This window comes from Mchenga conophoros, linkage group LG12 (assembly GCF_057382185.1).
Source record: "Mchenga conophoros isolate Kocher_MC1m ecotype Shallow Benthic linkage group LG12, M_conophoros_male_GT1.1, whole genome shotgun sequence".
NCBI classification, from domain to species: Eukaryota; Metazoa; Chordata; class Actinopteri; order Cichliformes; family Cichlidae; genus Mchenga; species Mchenga conophoros.
This window is the reverse complement of record NC_140537.1, coordinates 37,587,450-37,611,924: the sequence shown is the minus strand read 5'-3', so window position 1 is coordinate 37,611,924 and position 24,475 is coordinate 37,587,450. Positions and strand designations below refer to the sequence as shown.

At 37.0% G+C, this 24,475-nt stretch overlaps 3 protein-coding genes across 5 annotated transcripts in view; 1 reads left to right on the top strand and 2 right to left on the bottom strand.

The window, feature by feature from the left end:
* Positions 1-745: 745 nt before the first annotated feature.
* On the top strand, positions 746-5,715 carry LOC146563194 (uncharacterized). Its single transcript, XM_085295656.1, has 6 exons — positions 746-1,044; positions 1,354-1,616; positions 1,812-2,002; positions 2,136-2,229; positions 2,411-2,604; positions 3,225-5,715. Exons 1-6 carry the CDS (start codon positions 847-849, stop codon positions 3,410-3,412), a joined length of 1,128 nt encoding a protein of 375 aa, XP_085151782.1. The 5' UTR covers positions 746-846; the 3' UTR covers positions 3,413-5,715.
* LOC146563193 (uncharacterized) lies at positions 2,730-6,081 on the bottom strand. Its single transcript, XM_085295654.1, has 6 exons — positions 5,614-6,081; positions 5,223-5,351; positions 4,823-5,016; positions 4,179-4,326; positions 3,879-4,083; positions 2,730-3,796 (listed from the first exon to the last, which is right to left on the bottom strand). Exons 1-6 carry the CDS (start codon positions 5,821-5,823, stop codon positions 3,492-3,494), a joined length of 1,191 nt encoding a protein of 396 aa, XP_085151780.1. The 5' UTR covers positions 5,824-6,081; the 3' UTR covers positions 2,730-3,491.
* Positions 6,082-10,864: 4,783 nt separating this feature from the next.
* LOC146563192 (uncharacterized) overlaps positions 10,865-24,475 on the bottom strand; it is a 20,456-nt gene continuing 6,845 nt past the window's right edge. Inside the window, exons 2-5 of one of the 3 annotated variants that reach the window (XM_085295620.1) lie at positions 20,994-21,037; positions 16,614-16,673; positions 15,262-15,864; positions 10,866-15,069 (exon numbers count right to left, since the gene is read on the bottom strand). In XM_085295620.1, coding sequence (XP_085151746.1) covers positions 11,969-15,069; positions 15,262-15,864; positions 16,614-16,673; positions 20,994-21,009 — 3,780 coding nt within the window. In that variant the 5' untranslated portion in view covers positions 21,010-21,037 and the 3' untranslated portion in view covers positions 10,866-11,968. Of the gene's footprint in view, positions 15,070-15,261; positions 15,865-16,613; positions 16,674-20,993; positions 21,038-24,475 lie in introns of those variants that run through there. The other 2 variants (XM_085295619.1, XM_085295621.1) reach the window with 2 other exon arrangements.

Sequence of the window (24,475 nt, the reverse complement as noted above, 5' to 3'; positions counted from 1 at the left end):
ATGAAAACAATGGAATTTAAATGAAAACAACAGAATTTGAAAACAAACAACGGAATTAGAATGAAAACAACGGAATTTGAAAACAAACAACGGAATTTGAATGAAAACAACGGAATTAGAATGAACAGAACAGAATTTGAATCAAAACAATGGAATTTGAATGAAAAGAACAGAATTTGAATGAAAACAATGGAAGTTTAAAACAAACAACAGAATTAGAATGAAAACAACGGAATTAGAATGTACAGAACAGAGTTTGAATGAAAGCAACAGAATTTTAACATAAACAATAGAATTTGAATAAAAACAACAGAATTTGAGAACAAACAATGGAATTTGAATGAAAACAACGGAATTAGAATGTATAGAACAAAGTTTGAATGAAAGCAACAGCATTTTAAAATAAACAATAGAATTTGAATAAAAAGAGTAGAATTATAATGAAAACAAAATCAATTGAATGAAAACAGAGGAATTTCAATGAAAACAACGGAATTAGAATGAAAAGAACAGAATTTGAATGAAAACAACGGAATTTGAATGAAAGCAACGGAATTAAAATGAAAACAACAGAATTTGAAAACAAACAATGGAATTAGGGTCCGTGTACTTTTCGGTATTTGAAGTTTCGTTTCAGAAACCAAAACGAAAAAACGATATTTAAAAGAATTTTCATTTTTTTAATTTTTGATAAAGAATAAAATGGGCGAAAATAACTTGTTTTTTCATTCGGTGGTAACAAATAGCCGTCATACACTTAAAATTAGACGTGCTTTTTTGGATTTCTTCGTGATTCAAATAATGAAAGTATACTAGCGCAAAAACAAAAAAATAGACGCATTTTCAATGTCTGAAACGGGAAGTACTTCTTCTGCGCGTTTTTTTATGGCGCGCGCACACCGTCCCCCACACAAGAGATCGACGGCCTTAAAGTTACACTGGAATAAACAGAGGATGGACCATTACGTTGTTTTTAGGAAAACTAAGAGAGTGACACTCCGGGACGAAGACATGACTGCAGAAAAACTGGGTCGCATCTTTCAGGTAGATATGTAAACTTCGCAAACTTTGCTTTCAGCAGTTTTTTTATGAACGTTATTGTTCTTCCTTACTGCGGAACGGCTAACGTTAACATTTGGTGATTTCATGTAGGCCTACTTTTACTAATACTATGTCTAGCCGTCTTCATTGTGCTAATATGTGAATTGTGCACATGTGCTAATGTGTAAATAGTTATTCATTGACTTTTACCGGCTACTAGCTAATAAGTAAGCCTTTAGAGCCTATTAACCGTGTGCACAGGAGTAACACGTTAGCAGAGCAACGTGATTTACGGAAACTTTTCTTAAACAGGTATCCGCGCATACTCTGTACATCACGGATGATTCAAACGTGGCTATGTTCCCCGGTGCGGTCTCTGGTGTTTTCAGCGCATTAGACCTTACACCCAGAGGTCACTATGAAGTCCACGGAGAAGACATGGAGTCAATTCCAACAGCAGGTTCCAGCGGGCAGCGTTTTGCATTTATGCGAGCACCAGCTGTGGCAGCGTCTGCACCTTCACGTTCACAGCAGGCTACTTCAAGTTCCCCTATGTCCTCCAAAACATTTCAGAGGTAGGATGAGTCTGTGTTCTTGAATATTAAATTACAGAACAGGCAAAATAAAAAGAAACATAAGGTGCATGGATAGTTGAATTGTTAAGAATAGCAAAGCTGTTTTAGTACAATTTGCCTATAGCAATCACTGAATGGATTTGTGGCCTGCTGTCTTTTACAAGATATGTAAAATTATTATGTTTTGTTTTACAGATCAGTGTACTTTGCAGATGTAGTTGGTGGGAGGTTGATTCCCAATAGAATGGTGGTTGTACGATTCCTGGAGTCTGAGGCTACGCTTCAAGGGATAGTAGGAAAAGTGCAAGATGCCATTGGTAATTACAACCCAATAATTTTGACAGATGCACAGGGCAATGCAATTCTGGAGTCGGAGGGCACAACAGGTGAGCCATAATATTACAGCTAAAGCCCATATCTTATGGAGAGACATGTCTTACCAGACTCTTTGTAATATTTATTGGGTAATATGGTATTGGCTTCTAAACAGGTTTCTTTGGTTTTGTTTTTCATCTGTAGGGTCACAGTACTGGAGACAAAATGCACGAAAAATTCTTGCTGTGCCTGAACAAGACTTTAATTGCCTCCAGGGAACAAAGAGGAAGAAACTGAGGTATGTGAATAAATATGTATATACTATAGGATGAACATCAATATAGAAGAATTAATTTGATTTAAATCCTATAATAGCAGTAAGACATCACTACATAAATCATCATCTATCAGTAAGTGATGTGATGTTTCTTTAAGCCAGTAAGTAGCTTTGACATCTGATTATCCATTTTTATTTGTAGCAGCCGTAAAGATGATGACAGTGCCAGTTTGGGAGAAGTGAGTGACAAAATAGAAGAGTTGGTGTTGGCATCTCAAAGTCTGCCAGCTGTCACAGCAGCAATCAAAGAGCTCACTGATCTTGCAGTTGCCCAGAAAGTCACAACCCCCAAGCTGCAGACACTCAAGGAGGGATTTAGCTGCGTGGTTTGTATGAGTATGTTCAAATGTTGCTTAGTAAATACATTACATCTACACTAACATTTTAATTACAATTAAAACAATGTCAAACCACATTCAATCATTACTTTGGACAAACATTTTTTTACCAAACATAGGCTCTTTATTCAGCAGTGTCCATTTAAATACTTAGGCACAGACAATCAAGATGCAGGTCTACTGTAACATAACATTCAAAAGTTTACATGCACATTTAATTTGGGTTCTCCTTGCAATCTTGACTATGAAAGTATAGCTTTTCAAATTGATTACAATGTCAGTATGGGTGACGGTACACTGTTCACAGTAATGTAAAACTAAAAAGTTCACATTTAAAATGGGACTGTAGTTGCATATATTGAATCAAGTACCTGTAACTTTTTCATTTTTCTTGCTTGCTAATTGAGAAAATGTACTGATTTTGCCCCTCATCAATTATAGACAAAAATATAGACAGGGACTTTCTCAGAACAGCGTGAACAAGAGGAATTACAGAATAACCAAAAATATTCTGCATGCTGTCTGTAAATTTATGTCAAGACTGACTTTGAACCTATAGTTTGAACTAAATTCAACATAAATGGATAACAGTCTCACTTATCTGATTTACTTTTGCAGACATCATTGAGGATCCAGTGTTCTCACTGTGCTGCAGAAGCATTATTGGCTGCAAGACATGTGTGGAACAGTGGCAAGAGACATCACAGCACTGTGCAAAATGCAGGGAGAGTAACAACGGAGTTCTACAAATTACTGGTCTAACAGCTGCATTTTCTGTATTGAAATCTTTTTTTGCAGAGGAGTAATGTAGTGTGTACACACAAATGTTTACAGTCAGTTGATTTTTTTTTTTGTCTGTTCTGTACAGTTTACAGATGCAGTGGTTCATACATTTCTCTGAGTTATGTTTATGAGACAGAGCAGAGCTTCTTTGTATGGCATAAAGTCACCATTTACGGCTCTAAAAAACAAATGTGAAATATCAGGATATTTTTCTGCAAAATGACTCTCTGTTCTAAGTTTGTCCTGTTCGGTTGTGAAGGGATCAACTCCAAAAGTCGAATATTCTTTGAGTGCAGATCCCAAGTGCTGCCTGTAAAGGTCTGCTGCTTCAAGTGCATTTGGCAAGAGCTCTGGAGAAATTCTTCTTTTACACCCATGTTCTGCAAAGTGATTTGGTATGCCTTTTCCTGTAAAAAATAGAGGAGGTGTTTAAATGTTCATTATCAGGGTTGTAAGCAATCTGACTTTTTTTTTTTTTTTTTTTTTTACCTGGGATTCTATGAGCATTCCATGATTCTACCACACTTGCAAGACCAATGTTACACAGCTGACAGGTTAGATTGGACACACAGTATCGCACAAGGTTATCCTCCATATCTATCTCCTCCTGGTCCATCAGCTGGAGTAGGGCAGTTTTTAGTGGGTAGTTGACACGGTTGTTGATTTCAGGCCAAATCCTTTCAACTGTGTGGTTCTAAAAGAGTTAAAAGAAACATGTCTTAAATGTACGTAGTAGTACACGTAATAGTATAAGAATTTCAGCTGATGTTAATGGTACTTAAATCTTACTCTTGTGGATGAGGTCTGTAAATAAGGCAGTCTCTCCTGATTGAAGCGATGATGTGACAGCATCTCTTGCATGAACAGTGTTAAATAAAATTCCTTTCCATGGTCTACTCGCACCTGGTCCCACATACCATAGGTGATCACTGCAGGTCTGGTACAGGAAAAATAAAGAACATTTATTAACTATTTTGCTTTAAGACCAGCAAAGGTGTTATTATTTTGAATGTATTCATTCATGTTTTTTTTGGGTAATATTTTAGTTGTAGTAGGACAACATATATTTCTTAAGTTTCTTTGCAATGTCACTGTCATGCTCAGACTTTAGATGTATGTCAGAACAATTGAAAGATATGTGGAAATCCAAGAACCTTGTTCCATTCATAAATGAACACTGATTAATTGCAATAAAGTAGTTAAATGATTCATGTGCAATTCCATTTTATTTATTTTTACATTAATAGAAAATGTTGATCAAAATGTTTGGTAAGTTCTTAATATATTATATTCAGGAACATAACCAGACCCATCTGTTGCATGTCTAATTTAAATTCAAATATTGTAAATTTGGGTGCAGCTCATGTCCAATATGACTAACATGTCCATCAAAACACTTAAGATGAAATAAATGGTTTGAGAGGTTGTATTACCTGAAAACATATTCATAGATGCTCAAGTTGTTTTTGATTGGCATTGTGGAATGACTCACAATCTTTTTACTGAATCCATCTACAGCTAAAACATGGGTGACTCCAAACATTACAAGTTTCTCGTTTTGGTCCAGGTGAACCTTGTGCCCCATGCATTCAGCATGGTACGGTGTGGGATTAAGATTCCGAGCTCCCTTACAAAAAAATCACAAAAATAAATGACAGCTGACTGGATAAAGGCAGATTTGATCATACGTTTGAGGAAGAGTCAAGTAACTGTTAAAGCAGGGCGTACATCTGTTAAACAGAATTAGGCCCTACCATTACATGATGTATATCACAAATATGACAAAGAACATTGGAATACAGTTCTAGTGGAAGATTAAATAACATAGGCTACCTGGCGTCTTGCTTCATGATAAGGTTGATGCACCTCTCTTAAAATTGACCCAATTCGTCCCTCTGCAGCATGTACCCCTTTTGTGGACAGATAGCCCTTCATCATTTTGCGGCCATATGTTGGGCCCACCTGTTTAAAATAAAAGATCATGCTACTACTAGAACAACAAATGTAAAGTAGCTTATTCTGAAAGCAAATGTGTAAAGCTAAAGTATTGTGCTAATTAACTGTACAAATACCAGTGAGAGACATCTTTAAAATAACTAACGTTACCCACCACCCGCAAGACGCTAAAACGCGCGGGCGCGCGCACACAGTCTAGACTAACCCCCTTACAACCCAGTTAAGACAACCATACACAGTCATAAGGTGAAGGAAGAAAGTACCTTACCTCATTTATAGCTTGTGTCACCTCAAGCTCCAACCGTGTGTCCGAGAGTCGACAGCTAGTGATTTGCTCAGCACAAAACTTTCTAACATTTCTCGCAGAAAATCCTCTCACTTCCCCGTGTTCATATGACAGATGCTCTGATATAATTTCCGATGACAGGCCTTGTTTTGCCATCTCCATGATCACGTCTGAGTATTTTTCCAACGTCATGATGTCCACACTACAGTGTTTGCCATAAGTTTGCGCATCACTTGTACAGGTTGTTGACCTACTAAAACTTCCGGTTCAGACAAAATAAATAAAGGGCCCTTTCTCGTTCTTTTTTCTTGGGTTTTTCGTTTCTGATGTGCGAAAGGACAAAATGAAAAAAACAATTGTTTTACGTTTTTCATTTTAGCTTTTTAAGTTGAGAATTAAATAAGTGTCTCATTTTCTTTTTTAAATTATACTTTCTGAAACGAAACTTCAAATACCGAAAAGTACACGGACCAATTAGAATGAAAACAACGGAATTTGAATGTATAGAACAGATTTTGAATGAAAGCAACAGAATTCTAAAACAAACAATAGAATTTGAATAAAAAGAGTAGAATTAGAATGAAAACAACAGAATTTGAACGAAAACAACGGAATTTGAATGAAAACAACGGAATTTGAAAACAAACAACGGAATTTGAATGAAAACAACGGAATTAGAATGAACAGAACAGAATTTGAATCAAAACAATGGAATTTGAATGAAAAGAACAGAATTTGAATGAAAACAATGGAAGTTTAAAACAAACAACAGAATTAGAATGAAAACAACGGAATTAGAATGTACAGAACAGAGTTTGAATGAAAGCAACAGAATTTTAACATAAACAATAGAATTTGAATAAAAACAACAGAATTTGAGAACAAACAATGGAATTTGAATGAAAACAACGGAATTAGAATGTATAGAACAAAGTTTGAATGAAAGCAACAGCATTTTAAAATAAACAATAGAATTTGAATAAAAAGAGTAGAATTATAATGAAAACAAAATCAATTGAATGAAAACAGAGGAATTTCAATGAAAACAACGGAATTAGAATGAAAAGAACAGAATTTGAATGAAAACAACGGAATTTGAATGAAAGCAACGGAATTAAAATGAAAACAACAGAATTTGAAAACAAACAATGGAATTAGAATGAAAACAACGGAATTTGAATGTATAGAACAGATTTTGAATGAAAGCAACAGAATTCTAAAACAAACAATAGAATTTGAATAAAAAGAGTAGAATTAGAATGAAAACAACAGAATTTGAACGAAAACAACGGAATTTGAATGAAAACAACGGAATTTGAAAACAAACAACGGAATTTGAATGAAAACAACGGAATTAGAATGAACAGAACAGAATTTGAATCAAAACAATGGAATTTGAATGAAAAGAACAGAATTTGAATGAAAACAATGGAAGTTTAAAACAAACAACAGAATTAGAATGAAAACAACGGAATTAGAATGTACAGAACAGAGTTTGAATGAAAGCAACAGAATTTTAACATAAACAATAGAATTTGAATAAAAAGAGTAGAATTATAATGAAAACAAAATCAATTGAATGAAAACAGAGGAATTTCAATGAAAACAACGGAATTAGAATGAAAAGAACAGAATTTGAATGAAAACAATGGAATTAAAATGAAAACAACAGAATTTGAAAACAAACAATGGAATTAGAATGAAAACAACGGAATTTGAATGTATAGAACAGATTTTGAATGAAAGCAACAGAATTCTAAAACAAACAATAGAATTTGAATAAAAAGAGTAGAATTAGAATGAAAACAACAGAATTTGAACGAAAACAACGGAATTAGAATGAAAAATACGGAATTTGAAAACAAACAACGGAATTTGAATGAAAACAACGGAATTAGAATGAACAGAACAGAATTTGAATCAAAACAATGGAATTTGAATGAAAAGAACAGAATTTGAATGAAAACAATGGAAGTTTAAAACAAACAACAGAATTAGAATGAAAACAACGGAATTAGAATGTACAGAACAGAGTTTGAATGAAAGCAACAGAATTTTAACATAAACAATAGAATTTGAATAAAAAGAGTAGAATTATAATGAAAACAAAATCAATTGAATGAAAACAGAGGAATTTCAATGAAAACAACGGAATTAGAATGAAAAGAACAGAATTTGAATGAAAACAACGGAATTTGAATGAAAACAATGGAATTAAAATGAAAACAACAGAATTTGAAAACAAACAATGGAATTAGAATGAAAACAACGGAATTTGAATGTATAGAACAGATTTTGAATGAAAGCAACAGAATTCTAAAACAAACAATAGAATTTGAATAAAAAGAGTAGAATTAGAATGAAAACAACAGAATTCTAAAACAAACAATAGAATTTGAATAAAAAGAGTAGAATTAGAATGAAAAAAACAAAATTTGAACGAAAACAACGGAATTTGAATGAACAGAACAGAATTTGAATGAAAACAATGGAAGTTTAAAACAAACAACAGAATTAGAATGAAAACAACGGAATTAGAATGTACAGAACAGAGTTTGAATGAAAGCAACAGAATTTTAACATAAACAATAGAATTTGAATAAAAAGAGTAGAATTATAATGAAAACAAAATCAATTGAATGAAAACAGAGGAATTTCAATGAAAACAACGGAATTAGAATGAAAAGAACAGAATTTGAATGAAAACAATGGAATTAAAATGAAAACAACAGAATTTGAAAACAAACAATGGAATTAGAATGAAAACAACGGAATTTGAATGTATAGAACAGATTTTGAATGAAAGCAACAGAATTCTAAAACAAACAATAGAATTTGAATAAAAAGAGTAGAATTAGAATGAAAACAACAGAATTTGAACGAAAACAACGGAATTAGAATGAAAAATACGGAATTTGAAAACAAACAACGGAATTTGAATGAAAACAACGGAATTAGAATGAACAGAACAGAATTTGAATCAAAACAATGGAATTTGAATGAAAAGAACAGAATTTGAATGAAAACAATGGAAGTTTAAAACAAACAACAGAATTAGAATGAAAACAACGGAATTAGAATGTACAGAACAGAGTTTGAATGAAAGCAACAGAATTTTAACATAAACAATAGAATTTGAATAAAAAGAGTAGAATTATAATGAAAACAAAATCAATTGAATGAAAACAGAGGAATTTCAATGAAAACAACGGAATTAGAATGAAAAGAACAGAATTTGAATGAAAACAACGGAATTTGAATGAAAACAATGGAATTAAAATGAAAACAACAGAATTTGAAAACAAACAATGGAATTAGAATGAAAACAACGGAATTTGAATGTATAGAACAGATTTTGAATGAAAGCAACAGAATTCTAAAACAAACAATAGAATTTGAATAAAAAGAGTAGAATTAGAATGAAAACAACAGAATTCTAAAACAAACAATAGAATTTGAATAAAAAGAGTAGAATTAGAATGAAAAAAACAAAATTTGAACGAAAACAACGGAATTTGAATGAACAGAACAGAATTTGAATCAAAACAATGGAAGTTTAAAACAAACAACAGAATTAGAATGAAAACAACGGAATTATAATGTACAGAACAGAGTTTGAATGAAAGCAACAGAATTCTAAAACAAACAATAGAATTTGAATGAAAGCAACAGAATTCTAAAACAAACAATGGAATTAGAATGAAAACAAAAGAATTTGAATTAAGGGACGTGACAAATCGTCAGTATTTTACGTGTCGGGAGTGAGAACGGGCTGTGGGACTTGTAAATGACAAGGACCTGGTTTAATTTTGATATTTCACTGGAGTACATGGATTTGGTTGCATATATTGAGAAATTAATTTGTTATGACCTTGAAACAGAAAACCAAAACAAAATAACAATAATTATCTTATATCTTTTTTTATTAATAAATTTTATTAATCACTTCTCGTTACCCCATGTATACTACACGATGCATGACGCACGATCAAGGCGAAACTCGGGCCGATCACCAAAACGGTCGCACGACTGAAAAATCAGCTCAAAAATCACAGTGTATGCCCAGCATTACATTATGATCCATCGGCACGTGCGCGCTCTGTGTTTACGTCATTGTGCAGAATCTGTGTACCTGCTCTCATTTACTGTTTTAGCTGTTTGGTGGTTGTTGAAATTTATGAGGTTCAACCTGAGATTCTGGGCAAAATAGATTTATATTTAAAAATCAATTCAGGACTTTAATGAATTGATTTTAATCGGAAAATGGATCAACAAAACCACCCCTAACATGGAGCAACTGCATTTCTGCTTCCTCATATTATGTGGGTGTTCCACAGATGTGCAACTTGCTGCAGCTCTTCCTGTTAAATATTTAATATTTATCTTATATCAGCACAAAAACACATTTCTTTTGGCTCAACATGTCACCCAAGAGCACCGTATCAGTCAGAACAATAGAGTTTATCAAAAATACCCAACAACAAGAATAACAGTGGTAGATGCATAATATTGGGGAAAATTATTAATTATTTAACGTGAATTGTTTAAGTCAGCCTGATTTTATGTTTCTGGCCAATGAAATATGATTTTTTTTTTCCTATTCTGAACACAATGATAATAAGCCTGGTTTACAAGCATGATGGCTGTTAAAGCCAACTTTTTATCCTCTCTCTGTCTGTCTTTCTCTCAACCCCATATCAAGATATTTCGGTAAATGTCTCACAGTACTCTGCGTGACAACATAACCTGCCTGAATGCAGTTCAGGTGGTGTAGTTTATATCCATGGACCCTTCCATGTCCCTCCAGTTGATCAATAAGAAATCCTGCCACCTCAGTCGGATCGGACTCTTTCTCCTGTACAGTCCCATGCGTTTTAGGTTTCTTCTACGTGTCCGCATGCTTATCACAGTACTGTCCAAGCTGGTCAATAACAGCAAGATCTCCCCATGCCTCAGTCCAAGCACGAAATAGAACTTAATGAATTCAGATAAACGAGCCATTTTCTCAGACTCTGATCTGCACTGTCATCCACTTCACTATGTTTTAAGGCAAACAAATATATTGTGTTTTAACAATAAAAGATATGCTATAACGTAAAAAACTTTATTGTTCAAACAATGTGATTATCACATTTTAACAATATAATTTTTATGTTGTTCAAACGTGAAAAATATATTGTTAGAACAAGTTTTCATGTTATAATGTGATATACCTCTATTTTTCTTTTGCTTGGGTGGCAGCTCTATGCTTCTGTAACCTGATCCAACAGAACTGAAGAACAACATTTTAGCCCTTTTAGGTTATTTATAAAGAAAGTCTGCCATATATCCATATATGTTCCCAACTTTCCAGTAATCACACGTGATACATTAATAGAAGGACATTTTATTTTTATAAAACATTCTTACATAATGACCAGCAACTTTTTTATATTCACTCTGAATTTCCATATGGGAACTATGGCACTGCACGTGTATAGTATCCACCAATAAAATCAGAGTAAAACTGTTCATAAGTCAATAAAAGTCAATAAAACATTTCCTACCCCTTAAATAATTGTATCAAACTTTATATAAACACAGTGCTCAAATAAATGCTTACAAAGACACATTAGAAAATAATGTAGTAACATCATATAAGTTTTTTAAACCCTCAATATCCATAATTATTATGTGCATGTATTTTGATATTTACCAATTTTATATCTAAATGTATGTTATCTTATTGTTTACAAAGTAAATTTTTCACAACTATTTTTCTTCCTATTTAAATGAATACGACTTGCAAAGAACAGATCAGAAATTATTATTATGTTTTTAATCCTGCCATAAAATGTTTGTGGCTCATATAATACAAATCATACACTTAATATTTCAAATACATCATCTGTAGACTGTTCAGTATTTCCAGGTTTGCAGTGGAAATCATTAACAGACAATAATTTGGTGAATTACTTTGAATTACTTTTACTTTCAAACAGAGAAGATTAATGTCCTTTTATGAGAGCACCACCTGCTGGGCACAATAGTAAAAACACTCAGTGTAAAAATATGGCTCTAATAATAAACACTAATGTTGGTGTCTTGCTGACACTGCTGCCTTTCCAGAGTCTAAAAATTAAAAATGACAGATTTCAGCAGCAATTTTGCATTTTGCTGCTTTGTTAATTGAAAAAACAAACAAACAAAAGTGGTGCTCTCTCTATCACTCGCTCTCTGGTCTGAGGCAACTGTAGGTCCTTTGTGATGTTCCATGTTTTATTTTATGTTCACTTTCAAACACTGGTATGAAACTCATGTGTTCTTCTCTGTTTTACTGCTGCACTGTTTAAAGTCATCAGGCTATGATGCATTTATGTTTTTGTTTATATTTGTTAATTTTTTCTTCATGCTTTTTCTGCATTTCCTCCAATTCTTTCTTCAGTCTTTCTTCTTTGTCACTGGAGACCTTGTGCAAATGAGAATACTCATGTTTGTGTTTCTCATGCTTTTGCATCAACATCTTATACGTTTCCTTCAGATCCCTTATCTCTTCATTATATTTCTCTATCAGAGATTCAAAGTCACTGGTGTATTTCTCTTTGAAGTCATTGAGCTCTTCAGCTTGATTTCTGGCCTCGTCTTCATGTTTCTGCTTCATTTGTTTCATTTTTTTCTTGTTGTCATTCTCTAATTCTCTTCTTTTTCTTTCCTCCTGTTCTATTCTGACACTGTCATCTTTTATTCTTCTGTGATAATCTTCTTTTTCCTTTTCATATTTTTCTGTCAGCTTTTTGATTTTCTTATCTTCTGCTTCTCGTCTCTGTTTACTTTCTTGATACTTATTGTCCCACCAGTCTTTCCTTTCCATCTCCCAGGCCTCTCTCTCTCTTCTCATTTCTTCCCTGTTTTGCTCCAGCTCTCTGATGAGCTCTTCCTTTGATTCGGATTCTATTTGCTTCTCCAAAGTTTCCAGTTTTAGTTTCCATTGTAGTCGTTGAGTTTCTTCCTGTTCTTTCCTCTTTCTGTTTTCATCTTCTCTGATTTTCCGTTCTCTCTCTCTCTCTTCTCGCTCCTGGTTAATGCGTTCCTCCATCTGCTTGAGTTTTTTCAAGCTCTGCTCTTTCTCAGACTCAAATTTAGAGATCTGTTCTTCCATTTGTCTTTTTACTTTTTGCATTTCTCCTTCATGTTTCCTTTTAAGCACCTCCCTCTCTCTCATCATGTCTTCATCCTTCTGTTTCAGCAGCCTCTCCATCTCCTTCTGTATCGCTGCCTCAGCCTCTTGGAACATCTCAGTGGTGTAGTATCCGCCATAATTGTCTTTCAACATGGCTTCAATTTTGATCAGCAGGTCTGACACTTGTCTACGGTTTTTTGGATCTTTGTTGTTGAAGACGTGGTATCTGCCTCCACAGTCTTTAATCAGAGTTTTTACAAAATCAGAACAGTCTTCTTCTATGTAACGTTCAATGGATGTGTCTTCAAGCTCATCTTCTTTGGTGAAGGTAACAATGATGAAGTTTCCTGACTTCTTTCCAAAAATCTCTTTGATCTTTTTCACAGTTTCTTTCTCCTCCTCTGTAAATCGACCGATCTGCAGCACCAGTAAGAACACGTGAGGTCCAGGAGACAACATGCTGATACAGTTCAGAAGCTCTTGTCGAACTTCATAACTGGACAGAGTCGTGTCAAACAAGCCGGGGGTGTCGACCACAACAACAGGACATCCATCAACCTCTCCTGCTGCTTTCTGACATTCTCTGGTCACAGAAATCTGACTGACTTTAGATAAAAACACCTTTTTGCCCAAAATGGTGTTTGCAGTTGCACTTTTCCCACTGCCAGTTTTTCCGAGCAGCACCATCCTGATGGACTGTTCAGTTTGATGTGCATCATCAGATGAAGCCACACTGCTGTGTTTAACTTCCTGAAGTTCAGCTTTAAGTCTTGTTACCTTCTCCATTTGAGCTTTGGTGAACATTTCTTTTGTGAAGCACTTGGATCCTTTAGCTTTCATCTTATCCACTTCATGCAGAAGCTTTGCAATCATTCGCTTTTCTTTGATGTTGAGAACAACTAACTGTTCACTGTAAGTCTGATGGAGCTTCTGAATGTCCTTGTCTTGTCTTACAAAGTTACCAACAGCTGGATCTGTAGGATCTGAGTCCACAGTGAACAGAATCATGGTGAAGTCATTGACTCGAGAGCTGAATGTGTTCTGGATGGTCTCTAACTCTCCCTTGTCTTCATCAGTGAGGGGAGCCACAGGTAGGACCAGGATGAAGGCATGGACACCCTCAGGATCACAGAGGGAGATACACCTGAGTGATTCCTCCATCACTGCCTCCTGAGGTTTTCCATACAAGGCAGGCAGCTCCACCAGGGAAACCCAACGTCCACACACCTCTCCCTGATGTTTAACACACTCTGATGAGTTGGAGGCTGAATGAAGCTCAGTCTGACCTAAAATGGCCTTGGCTGCTGACGTCTTCCCTGCTCCTCTCCTCCCACACAGAACCAGGTTTAAAGATGGTTTGATGAGTTCAGATTTTATTCTTCTGATCTTTTCAGGTGGTTTGATGTGTTCAGACTTTGGTCTGATGGTCTCTTCAGTTTGTTTGACGTATTGGGACTGAGATCTTCTTATCCCTTCAGGTGGTTTGATGTGTTCAGACTTTGGTCTGATGGTCTCTTCAGTTTGTTTGACGTATTGGGACTGAGATCTTCTTATCCCTTCAGGTGGTTTGATGTCTTCAGACTTTGGTCTGATGGTCTCTTCAGTTTGTTTGACGTATTGGGACTGAGATCTTCTTATCCCTTCAGGTGGTTTGATGTGTTCAGACTTTGGTCTGATGGTCTCTTCAGTTTGTTTGACGTATTGGGACTGAGATCTTCTTATCCCTTCAGGTGGTTTGATGTCTTCAGACTTTGGTCTGATGGTCTCTTCAGTGACTGTGAGGAATTTTCCTTTGTTCTCATGCACGATGTTCTCAATCTTCTCCATCAACTGTCTGTGATCATTTTCAAACATGTTGTAGTGTCTACCTTCACAATCTCTAAGTAGAGAATTAACTGGAACTCCCATCTCCTCCTCATCTGTGATGATGACCATTGAGTGTTTAAAGGCATCTCCATTAAACACACTCAGGGTCAAACTGAGAGTTCTTCTGCTCTGCACAGTGAAATCAGAAGGTTTCACCATCAGCAGCAGAACATTTGGTCCAGGAGGACAGAGACTCACACAGCTCTTCATCTCTTCTCTCGCTGCTTTCAGAGACGGATTTAAGAAGTCAGGAGTTTTCACTACTGTTAAAGGTTTTCCTCTCCACTCTCCATGGAAAACTTCTCTGTCTGGAGAAAATCCTGAAAAATCATAATTTGTCTTCACAATAAAGTTACAGAGTGCTGTCTTCTTTGCTGAGTTTCCTCCAAACAGCAACATGCAGAGTCTACGTCCTGTAAAGGAGCAAAGATACAAACAGGAAATTACTCTCAGACAGTCTGACTGATCCTAAAAGCCTTTTGGTCTTTCTTCACTTCTTCAGTAAATGCTGCTTCATGTTCTTGGTGGATCGTTCCTTCTGAGCACTTTAGAAAGTGTCTTTATGTTAAAATATCTACAGATAGAGTTTGGGGGTTTTTACTTACCAACAGGCTGAGGATAATTCAAAGTAATAGGAGCTTTTTTTCTTTGTTCAGCGCTGGTGTGCTGACAGGTCACATGTGTTCCATTGTTCATTTCTACAATGCGTTCCATGTTTTCTAGTAACTCCCGAATGTTGAGGTTTTCAAGCTGCAGTGACCTGTTATTACATCTTTGCATCATTTCCTGTATAGCAGCATAATAGATTAACACATACCCTAAACCCAGACGCCTGGGTGGTGATATCAGAACCAGTGAATGATCAAAGGACTGATCACTGAAGAAGTTCAGGACTCTGCAGAGTCTCGTTTTTTGATGCTCATTGAAGTCTTCAGGCTGTAGAACCAGCAGGAACACATGAGGTCCAGGATCAGAGAGCCTCACACAGTTTTTCACATGTTCCTTTATTTTGTCCTCTGAGATGTTTGGATGAAGCAGATCTGGAGTGTTGATGAGAAATATTTCTTTCCCTTGAATGTGTCCACTGACTCTCACACATCGGTCCAGTTCTTCCTCAGGGTTGAACTTCTTCTCTCCCAGTATAAAGTTTCCCACTGAGCTCCTCTCAGACCAGCTGTTCCCCAGCAGGACAGCTCTGAGCTCAGACACTGAAACGACAGCAAACACAAACACTGAACAAAGAATCTTTCAAAGTTAATACAAGCAGCAACAACATTATATCATAGGTTTCAATTAATCTAAATTTAATGATTTTCCACTTGTAACCACTGAGTTGTAATTATTGAAAAATGTGCAAAAATTGTCATTTTGTTTAAATATGTGTTATTTTTTTCTCGTATTTATGGATCATTACTGAGCCATAAATATATATTCACATGTGAGAATACTACATAAAGTTTGAGAGTTGAAAAATAAAATTAACCTCTGTTAAAAGCTCAGTTTTACATCCACAGAATCTGAAGACCAATTTTTTTTCTTGTTTGGCACAATTTTATTTCTATAATCTCTTTTGATCATCATTACCACAGGATACATCACAGTTTCAATAAATTGCACCAACTTCATGTCTGTGGCATAGAGCTACATGAACACTGGTGTCCTGAATGTTTGATCTGTTAACATGAAGTTAAGGAGACATTTGATTTGCTGTAACCTCTCCCAGAAATGACCCCCAAAAGTTTACATAAAATAGTTTTCTTCACTTTTCTATACATTATATTAGCTTTAAATGTAAAGAGAGAAAGCAGAATCCGTGCACTAAGAGGTTTTCATGATTCCAAACAAGGTTCACACTTCCTGCTATAATTTGTCTTCACCTGCTCCTGTCTAATGTCTTCCACCTTAAATTGCCCAGTTAAAGTTTGCATTAAACATAATCTTTTCTTTAAAAACTCACTGTGGGGGGGCAGAAGTTTGATGCTGTTCCTGCGACGTCTGGGAAAAGTGTCTTGTGGTCCTGCAAAGATAAAGAAATACATAACTCTCCAAGGTCTTCTACTACTACTATTATTAGTAGTAGTTTATGCACTGATACGTGTTATCCTGCAATGACTACATCAGATGGAACAAAGCACTTTTAATGTCAACGACTGACTGTATGAACAGATCACATTAATTCTGGGAAAGATTATTAAACATGACTTTTAATTTTCAGAAAATACATTCTGACATTCTCACTACCTAACTTATAGCCAAAGTATTCACTCACTGTCTCTGTACTGTTTCACTAGCTTAGCCGACTCGTTAGCACCATGGCTACTTCACCTGTCCCTCCTGCACTTTCCTGCTCATTATGTCAGATGTTTAGTTACTCCTCGGCCTCCTTTAGCAATAATGATATCTGTAACAAATGTAGCATATTTGCAGCGCTGGAGGCCAGGATTACTGAATTGGAGACTCGGCTTCGCACCCTTCATTCACCCGTAGCTAGCCAGGCCCCTGTAGCTGGTGCAGCCGAAGATAGCGTAGGCCCCGCTAGCTGTTCCCCGGCAGACCCCAAGCAGCTGGGGAAAGAGGGCGGCTGGGTCACGGTGAGGAGGAAGCATAGTCCAAAACAGAAGCCCCAGGTACACCACCAACCTGTTCGTGTGTCTAACCGTTTTCCCCACTCTGCGACACACCCGCCGGGGGTCAAACTCTGATAATTGGTGATTCTGTTCTCAGACATGTGAAGCTAGAGACACCGGCAACCATAGTCAATTGTCTTCCAGGGGCCAGAGCAGGCGACATTGAAGGAAATTTAAAACTGCTGGCTTAGAGTAAATGTAAATTCAGTAAAGTCATAATTCACGTCGGCAGTAATGACATCCGGTTACGCCAATCGGAGGTCACTAAAATCAATATTGAATCGGTGTGCAACTTTGCTAAAACAATGTCGGACTCTGTAGTTTTCTCTGGTCCCCTCCCCAATCAGACCAGGAGTGACATGTTTAGCCGCATGTTCTCCTTAAATTGCTGGCTGTCTGAGTGGTGTCCCAGAAACGATGTGGGCTTCATAGATAATTGGCAAACCTTCTGGAGGAAACCTGGTCTTGTTAGGAGAGACGGCATCCATCCCACTTTGGATGGAGCAGCTCTCATTTCTAGAAATATGGACACATTTATTAAACCCCCCAAAATATGACTATCCAGAGTTGGGACCAGGAAGCAGAGTTGCAGTCTTAATAATATTAATAATAATGGATTGGATTTATATAGCGCTTTTCAAGGCACCCAAAGCGCTTTACAATGCCACTATTCATTCAATTCAATTCAATTTTATTTATATAGTGCCAAATCACAACAAAAGTCACCTCAAGGCGCTTCATAGATACAGACAAAAACCCAACAATCATATGACCCCCTATGAGCAAGCACTTTGGCGACAGTGGGAAGGAAAAACTCCCTTTTAACAGGAAGAAACCTCCGGCAGAACCAGGCTCAGGGAGAGGCGGGGCCATCTGCTGCGACCGGTTGGGGTGAGAGAAGGAAGACAGGATAAAGAGATTCACTCTCGCATTCACACACTGGTGGAGGCAGCTACGGTATTACACGCCTCTCTGCAGCTTCCCTCCTCCTGCTACCCCCCCCCCCCCCAAAAAAACCCATCTCCACAGAGACTGTGTCAGCTTCCAAACAGACAAAAAAAAAAAAAAAACTAAAAAGAAGCAGCAAACAACTTAAACATAAAAAAAATTAAAAAACAAATCACAAAGAAAGAACAATACAGTATCCACATCTGAACCAAAGAGTAAAACAGTGAAATGTGGATTATTAAATATTAGGTCTCTCTCCTGCAAGTCTCTGTTAGTACATGACTTAATAATTGATCAACAAATTGATTTACTCTGCCTTACAGAAACCTGGTTGCAGCAGGATGATTATGTTAGTTTAAATGAATCAACACCCCCGAGTCATTCTAACTACCAGAAACCTCGAAGCACAGGCCGAGGGGGAGGTGTGGCAGCAATTTTTCACACCAGCCTGTTAATCAACCAAAGACCCAGACAGACTTTTAATTCATTTGAAAGCCTGATGCTTAGCCTCGTCCATCCCAGCTGTAAAACTCAGAAACCAGTCTTACTTGTTATCATCTATCGTCCACCTGGGCCTTACACAGAGTTTCTGTCTGATTTCTCAGACTTTATATCTAATTTAGTTCTGAGCTCAGATAAAAGAATTATTGTGGGTGATTTTAACATCCATGTAGATGCTAAGAATGACAGCCTCAACATGGCATTTAATCTGTTATTAGACTCAATTGGCTTCTCTCAAAATGTAAAAGAACCCACCCACCACTTTAATCACACTCTAGATCTTGTTTTAACATATGGCATAGAAACTGAACATTTAACAGTGTTTCCTGAAAACCCTCTCCTGTCTGATCATTTCCTGATAACATTTACATTTACAATAATTGATTACACAGCAGTGGAGAGTAGACTTTATCACAGTAGATGTCTTTCTGAAAGCGCTGTAACTAAGTTTAAGAATATAATCCACCCACTGTTATTGTCAAGCTCTTTAAGTTTGTGCAGCTTCCCCGCTTGAAAGGGATTGATGCATCTACCACAGGTGTGGTAGATACAACTGGATTTCACTCAATGACCAAGCAGATCTTTTGTTTTTCTTTTTCTTTAATCTTCTTTTCAGCCATAGTCAGCCATAGGTGAAAAACCGGCTGCCTCCCTGGCTTTGTAGATACTTCAGTTCCACACAATATCCATGTTGGCGACAACTTACTGAAAGAATAATGCTGGGCTTTTCCCGTAAGTGACAACTTCCTGTAGCTCCCCAGTTTGCCTTCTTTTTCCTTCCCGACAGAAACCCAGACACAAGATTAGTTCCGCCCTCCAGTCTGTCACTTTTACTTTTTTGCCTCAGGGCTCTCCACCTCCTACTCGGTTTGACTTGACAGTTATCATCTTCAATGCCCTGTACCAACACAGAGCAGAGCAGCTATCTGAGCGCTACTCCAACAGAGGTTGATCTTGTTAATAATTTCACCTCCTCACTACGTACGACTCTGGATACTGTAGCTCCTGTGAAAACTCAGGTCTCTAATCAGAAGTACCTGATTCCGTGGTATAATTCTCAAACACGTAGCCTAAAGCAGATGACTCGTAAGCTGGAGAGGAAATGGCGTGTCACAAATTTAGAGGATCATCATTTAGCCTGGAGAAATAGTTTGCTGCTTTATAAGAAAGCCCTCCGCAAAGCCAGACAATCTCACTATTCATCACTGATTGAAGAAAATAAGAACAACCCCAGGTTTCTCTTCAGCACTGTAGCACGGCTGACAAAAAGTCAGAGCTCTTTTGAGCCAACAATCCCTTTAACGTTAACTAGTAATGACTTCATGAACTTCTTCACAAATAAAATTTTTATCATTAGAGAAAAAATTACCAGTAATCATCCCACAGATGTAATATTATCTACAGCTACTCTTAGTACCATTGATGTTAAGTTAGACTCTTTTTCTCCAATTGATCTTTCTGAGTTAGCTTCAATAATTACTTCCTCCAAGCCATCAACGTGTCTTTTAGACCCCATTCCTACAAAACTGCTCAAAGAAGTCCTGCCATTAATTAATTCTTCGATCTTAAATATGATAAACCTATCTCTAATAATCGGCTATGTATCACAGGCCTTCAAGCTGGCTGTAGTTAAACCTTTACTCAAAAAGCATCTCTAGACCCAGCAGTCTTAGCTAATTATAGGCCAATCTCCAACCTTCCTTTCATATCAAAAATCCTTGAAAGAGTAGTTGTCAAACAGCTAACAGATCATCTGCAGAGGCTTATTTGAAGAGTTTCAGTCAGGTTTCAGAGCTCATCACAGCACAGAAACAGCTTTAGTGAAGGTTACAAATGATCTTCTTATGGCCTCTGACAGTGGACTCATCTCTGTGCTTGTCCTGCTAGAACTCAGTGCAGCGTTCGATACTGTCGACCATAATATCCTATTAGAGCGATTAGAACATGCTGTAGGTATTACAGGTACTGTGCTGCAGTGGTTTGTATCATATCTATCTAATAGACTCCAGTTTGTGCATGTAAATGGAGAGTCCTCTTCACACACTGAGGTTAATTATGGAGTTCCACAGGGTTCAGTGCTAGGACCAATTCTGTTTACATTATACATGCTTCCCTTAGGCAGCATCATTAGAAGACATAGCATACATTTTCACTGCTATGCTGATGACACCCAGCTCTATCTGTCCATGAAGCTGTAGAGGTGCTTGTAGAGGGAGGTAACTCACAGATACTTTGTCACACTTACATGCAGTAAGACTCACCAAATGCTGCTGCCATGCTGTCATTCAGCTGCAGAACTCACTGACTGTGGAGTTAAAAAGAAAAAACAACAATGACAGAGAAAACTGTTTGTTTTTCATGTTTGAACCTCTGACATCGAAGGAGTTTTGCACAGACGGTGCTGGATACAGACACTTGGATGGTTTTATGTAAATATTCACAACAAAGCGAACAAAAACTTGTCTTCAGAAGCACGACTGCCTGTAAAACATGGCAGAAAGTCCCTTTCAGACTGTTGTTCACTTTAAGGTGAATGAAAGTACTCTCAATGAATCATATTTGGTTCTTCCAAATGAACTCAAATTATTTGAGTCAAGAATAAAGATGTAATCTATTCATGAAGCCAGATAACACACACCAATTAGTTAAACTGCAGGATTGTCTTAAAGACATAAAGACCTGGATGGCCGCTAACTTTCTGCTTCTTAATTCAGATCAAACTGAGGTTATTGTACTCGGCCCTGAAAATCTTAGAAATATGGTATCTAAGCAGATTCTTACTCTGGATTAGAGCTGGGCGATATAAGATTTTTTCATATCACGATATGCTTTTTTCATTTCAGGCGATAACGATATATATCACAATAAAAGCCAAATAACTATATTTGTAAGATTTAAATGTGCCGTTGCTCACAAGTAAAATGTGAAATAATCAGCAGCTTGTTTTGATTTAAATATTTATTTCCCATAATAAATTCAACAGGGCAGATGTACTTAAAATGAGGCTTCAGTTTAGGCAAAATAAAGGCAAATATTGCAAACTACACAAAAAGGTAGCCGCTAAAGCATTTAAGTTTCAAAATAGAACAAACAAAATAGAATACTAAATTATCAATTCCACTTAAAAACAAAATATTAATTCTAAAAATAAATCTTAGTTTATTTTACAGAAGAAGAGACAAAATTGACTAATTTATTTAATATTGCTTTGGAAGCGCTGTCTGAGAAATGTTTATGTCCAAGGACTTGGTAACGAGGATCCATTACCATAATTAGCTGCTTGAATCCTTTATTGTCGACCGTGTTTATTGGTAGCATGTCTTTAGCAAGACAGTAAGCTATGGCATTCATTATGTTGCTATGTCTCTTAGGTTTTTTGTCACATGGTAAGACGCTGGAGAAAGCCGACTCAATTGACTGTTGCTGCTTCGCAGGGATCCCCTGGTTGTTTTCGACGACGAATTAGCGCTTTCAGTCAGAGTGAGCGTGCTCTAGTGGGTGGCACTGCTTCAGGTGATAAAAAAGGTTTGTTGTATTTCCAGACTTTGTGGGAACATACTTTTGGCACAATTTACAGTGCGCATTACTCTGTTTTTTGTCAGACTTCAAATAGCCGAAATACCGTCACACTACGGAACTTCTCTGGCCTTTCCTTTCGACAATCTCTCTGGCATTGGAACCGTCATCTGTGTTCTCTTCGGTAACCTTCGGTCACGCTCTCGGTTGATTTTTCTCTAGTTAGCACACTCATTTCCTCCATTACCCGGCGGCACGGCGGCTGGCTGCTTCCCAAACAAATACACTTGCGGCTTGGCACTTGAGCTGTACGTAACAAGTTACGTGACGTGACGCTGCGGCTGTGATTGGTTCGGCTCTGCGCTACTTAATTTGTATTGGCTATTCTTTTTTTTTTTTTAATAAGAGAGGAAGAGAGAGAGCGGTGAGGTCTATCGCAATAGTTTCATTTTTCTATTGAGAAAAAGTTATTTCGCAATACATATTGTTATCATTCTATCGCCCAGCTCTACTCTGGATGGCCTCCAGTAACGCTGTGAGGAATCTTGGAGTCATTTTTGACCCATGTGTAACAACTGAAAATAAAATAAAATAAATAATAACAACAAAAGGTCGATCAAATGGACCAATAAGGCAAGGCCGTGATGATCCACTTGGTAAAATAAATCCATTGGGTATCCTTGTTGGCCTTCAGACAACAATTCTGACGGCTAAAGAACCAAATGGGACAGGCAAAAAAAAACCCACTGTGAAGGGGCGGGTCTAGCAAAGTTTTGCCAGGGGGCCAGGTAGGGTATTAACAGGGAAAGGGGGGCACAAAGAAATACTTTCTTATTCTCATTTAAAATGTCTCGCTTTTATTAAATAATTATCTGAAGCTTACAACCAAAGTTTTTTGTTTGTGTGTTTGTTTGTTTGTTCTTCCGCTTGTCCCGTTTGGCTCTTTTGCATCAGAATTATTGTCTAAAGGCAAAGAAAGATGCCCAACAGATTTACTTTACCAAATGGACCATCCCAGCCTTGCCATATTGGTCTGTTTGATTCACCTTTGCTTTTATTGTTTATTTTATTTTATTTTCACTTGCTAAACATGGGACAGACATGACTGGGGGAAAAGAAAGGGGAGAAAGAAAGAGAGGTAGGGAAAGAAAAACAGCGGGGAAGAGGAACGGGAATAAAGGGCAAAAAACAAAAACAAACATATAAACAAACATAACAAACAAAAAATACATATATCAATCACCTGGAGAAAGAAAAAAGAGAAAGCAAGCAAAAAAAACCCCAAAAAAAACGAGAGCAATATAATAAACAACATCATTGCGATGATCTATGCGAATATAACAGTAAATACTAAATATTAAACATTATTGTGCAGCACATAAGATCAACAGAACACAGTGTGCTTTGAGGTAGGAGCCAAAAAGGGTGTAGTTTGTGGGTGTGATCACCCGTGTGTACACCTGTGAGCATGGACGCGCTTGTTTTTTTTAAAAGGTTCCTTCATGTAATGATCTGCTAGAGGGTGTGGGGGGGCCACAGCCCCGTCCTCCAGGGCGTGAAGCAGGTATGCAGGAGATCCAGGCCCCAGACATCCAGAGGCCCTCAGATAAATCAAAGTTTTGATCTGATGTAAAATGTATAGAAGTCATACATATACCAACAAGACTGTACATCACTGTCACAACAGCGTCTGTTTTCATTCAAAGGCTTTATGGCTTTAATACCTGGGGGGTCGGTCTCTAGTCAAAATGCCCGGGCTGTTTTTTTTGTCCCAGTCCAGCCCTGGGCACGACACGCAGTGAATTAATCTGAGAAGGTGCATTAAAAAATAAATGGCCGGGCCAACGGTGCACATCGCAAATCAGTTCGCATAGACACATTAGTTGTGCCGCTTCTTGATGATGGTATCTTGGCTAACAACCCCAACTAACAGATTCAACTTGTAATTGGCTAAAAATAACTTAGCTTACCAGTGAGAGGGACGTTGTTAGCTTTCCACATTCTGACACATCAAATGCTTTCAGCAGCTGTCCGCTCAGCGCAGCATCAGCACCACGGAAATACACAGATACATCCATAGACTCGAGACAGAATTCGCTATGTGTTTTCAGGACTTTCAGGTGTTTGGACCAATGTTTTCTTTTCTGATCAAACCAAAAAACTTTAATGAGCTGGATTTGTCTCGCATTAACTGGCTGAGTTAATGCGACATCGAAATGCAGGTGAT

What these genes read in the sequence shown, in the direction of transcription:
- LOC146563194 (XM_085295656.1), top strand. Translation starts at nt 847, where the DNA reads ATGTCTGAAACGGGAAGTACTTCTTCTGCGCGTTTTTTTATGGCGCGC. An exon ending in GGAGTCGGAGGGCACAACAG is followed by an intron (nt 2,003 to 2,135) that starts GTGAGCCATAAT and finishes TTTCATCTGTAG; the next exon opens with GGTCACAGTACTGGAGACAA. An exon ending in TAGCTGCGTGGTTTGTATGA is followed by an intron (nt 2,605 to 3,224) that starts GTATGTTCAAAT and finishes TTACTTTTGCAG; the next exon opens with ACATCATTGAGGATCCAGTG.
- LOC146563193 (XM_085295654.1), bottom strand. Translation starts at nt 5,823, where the DNA reads ATGACGTTGGAAAAATACTCAGACGTGATCATGGAGATGGCAAAACAA. An exon ending in TACAGACCTCATCCACAAGA is followed by an intron (nt 4,084 to 4,178) that starts GTAAGATTTAAG and finishes TAACTCTTTTAG; the next exon opens with AACCACACAGTTGAAAGGAT. An exon ending in GAATGCTCATAGAATCCCAG is followed by an intron (nt 3,797 to 3,878) that starts GTAAAAAAAAAA and finishes TATTTTTTACAG; the next exon opens with GAAAAGGCATACCAAATCAC.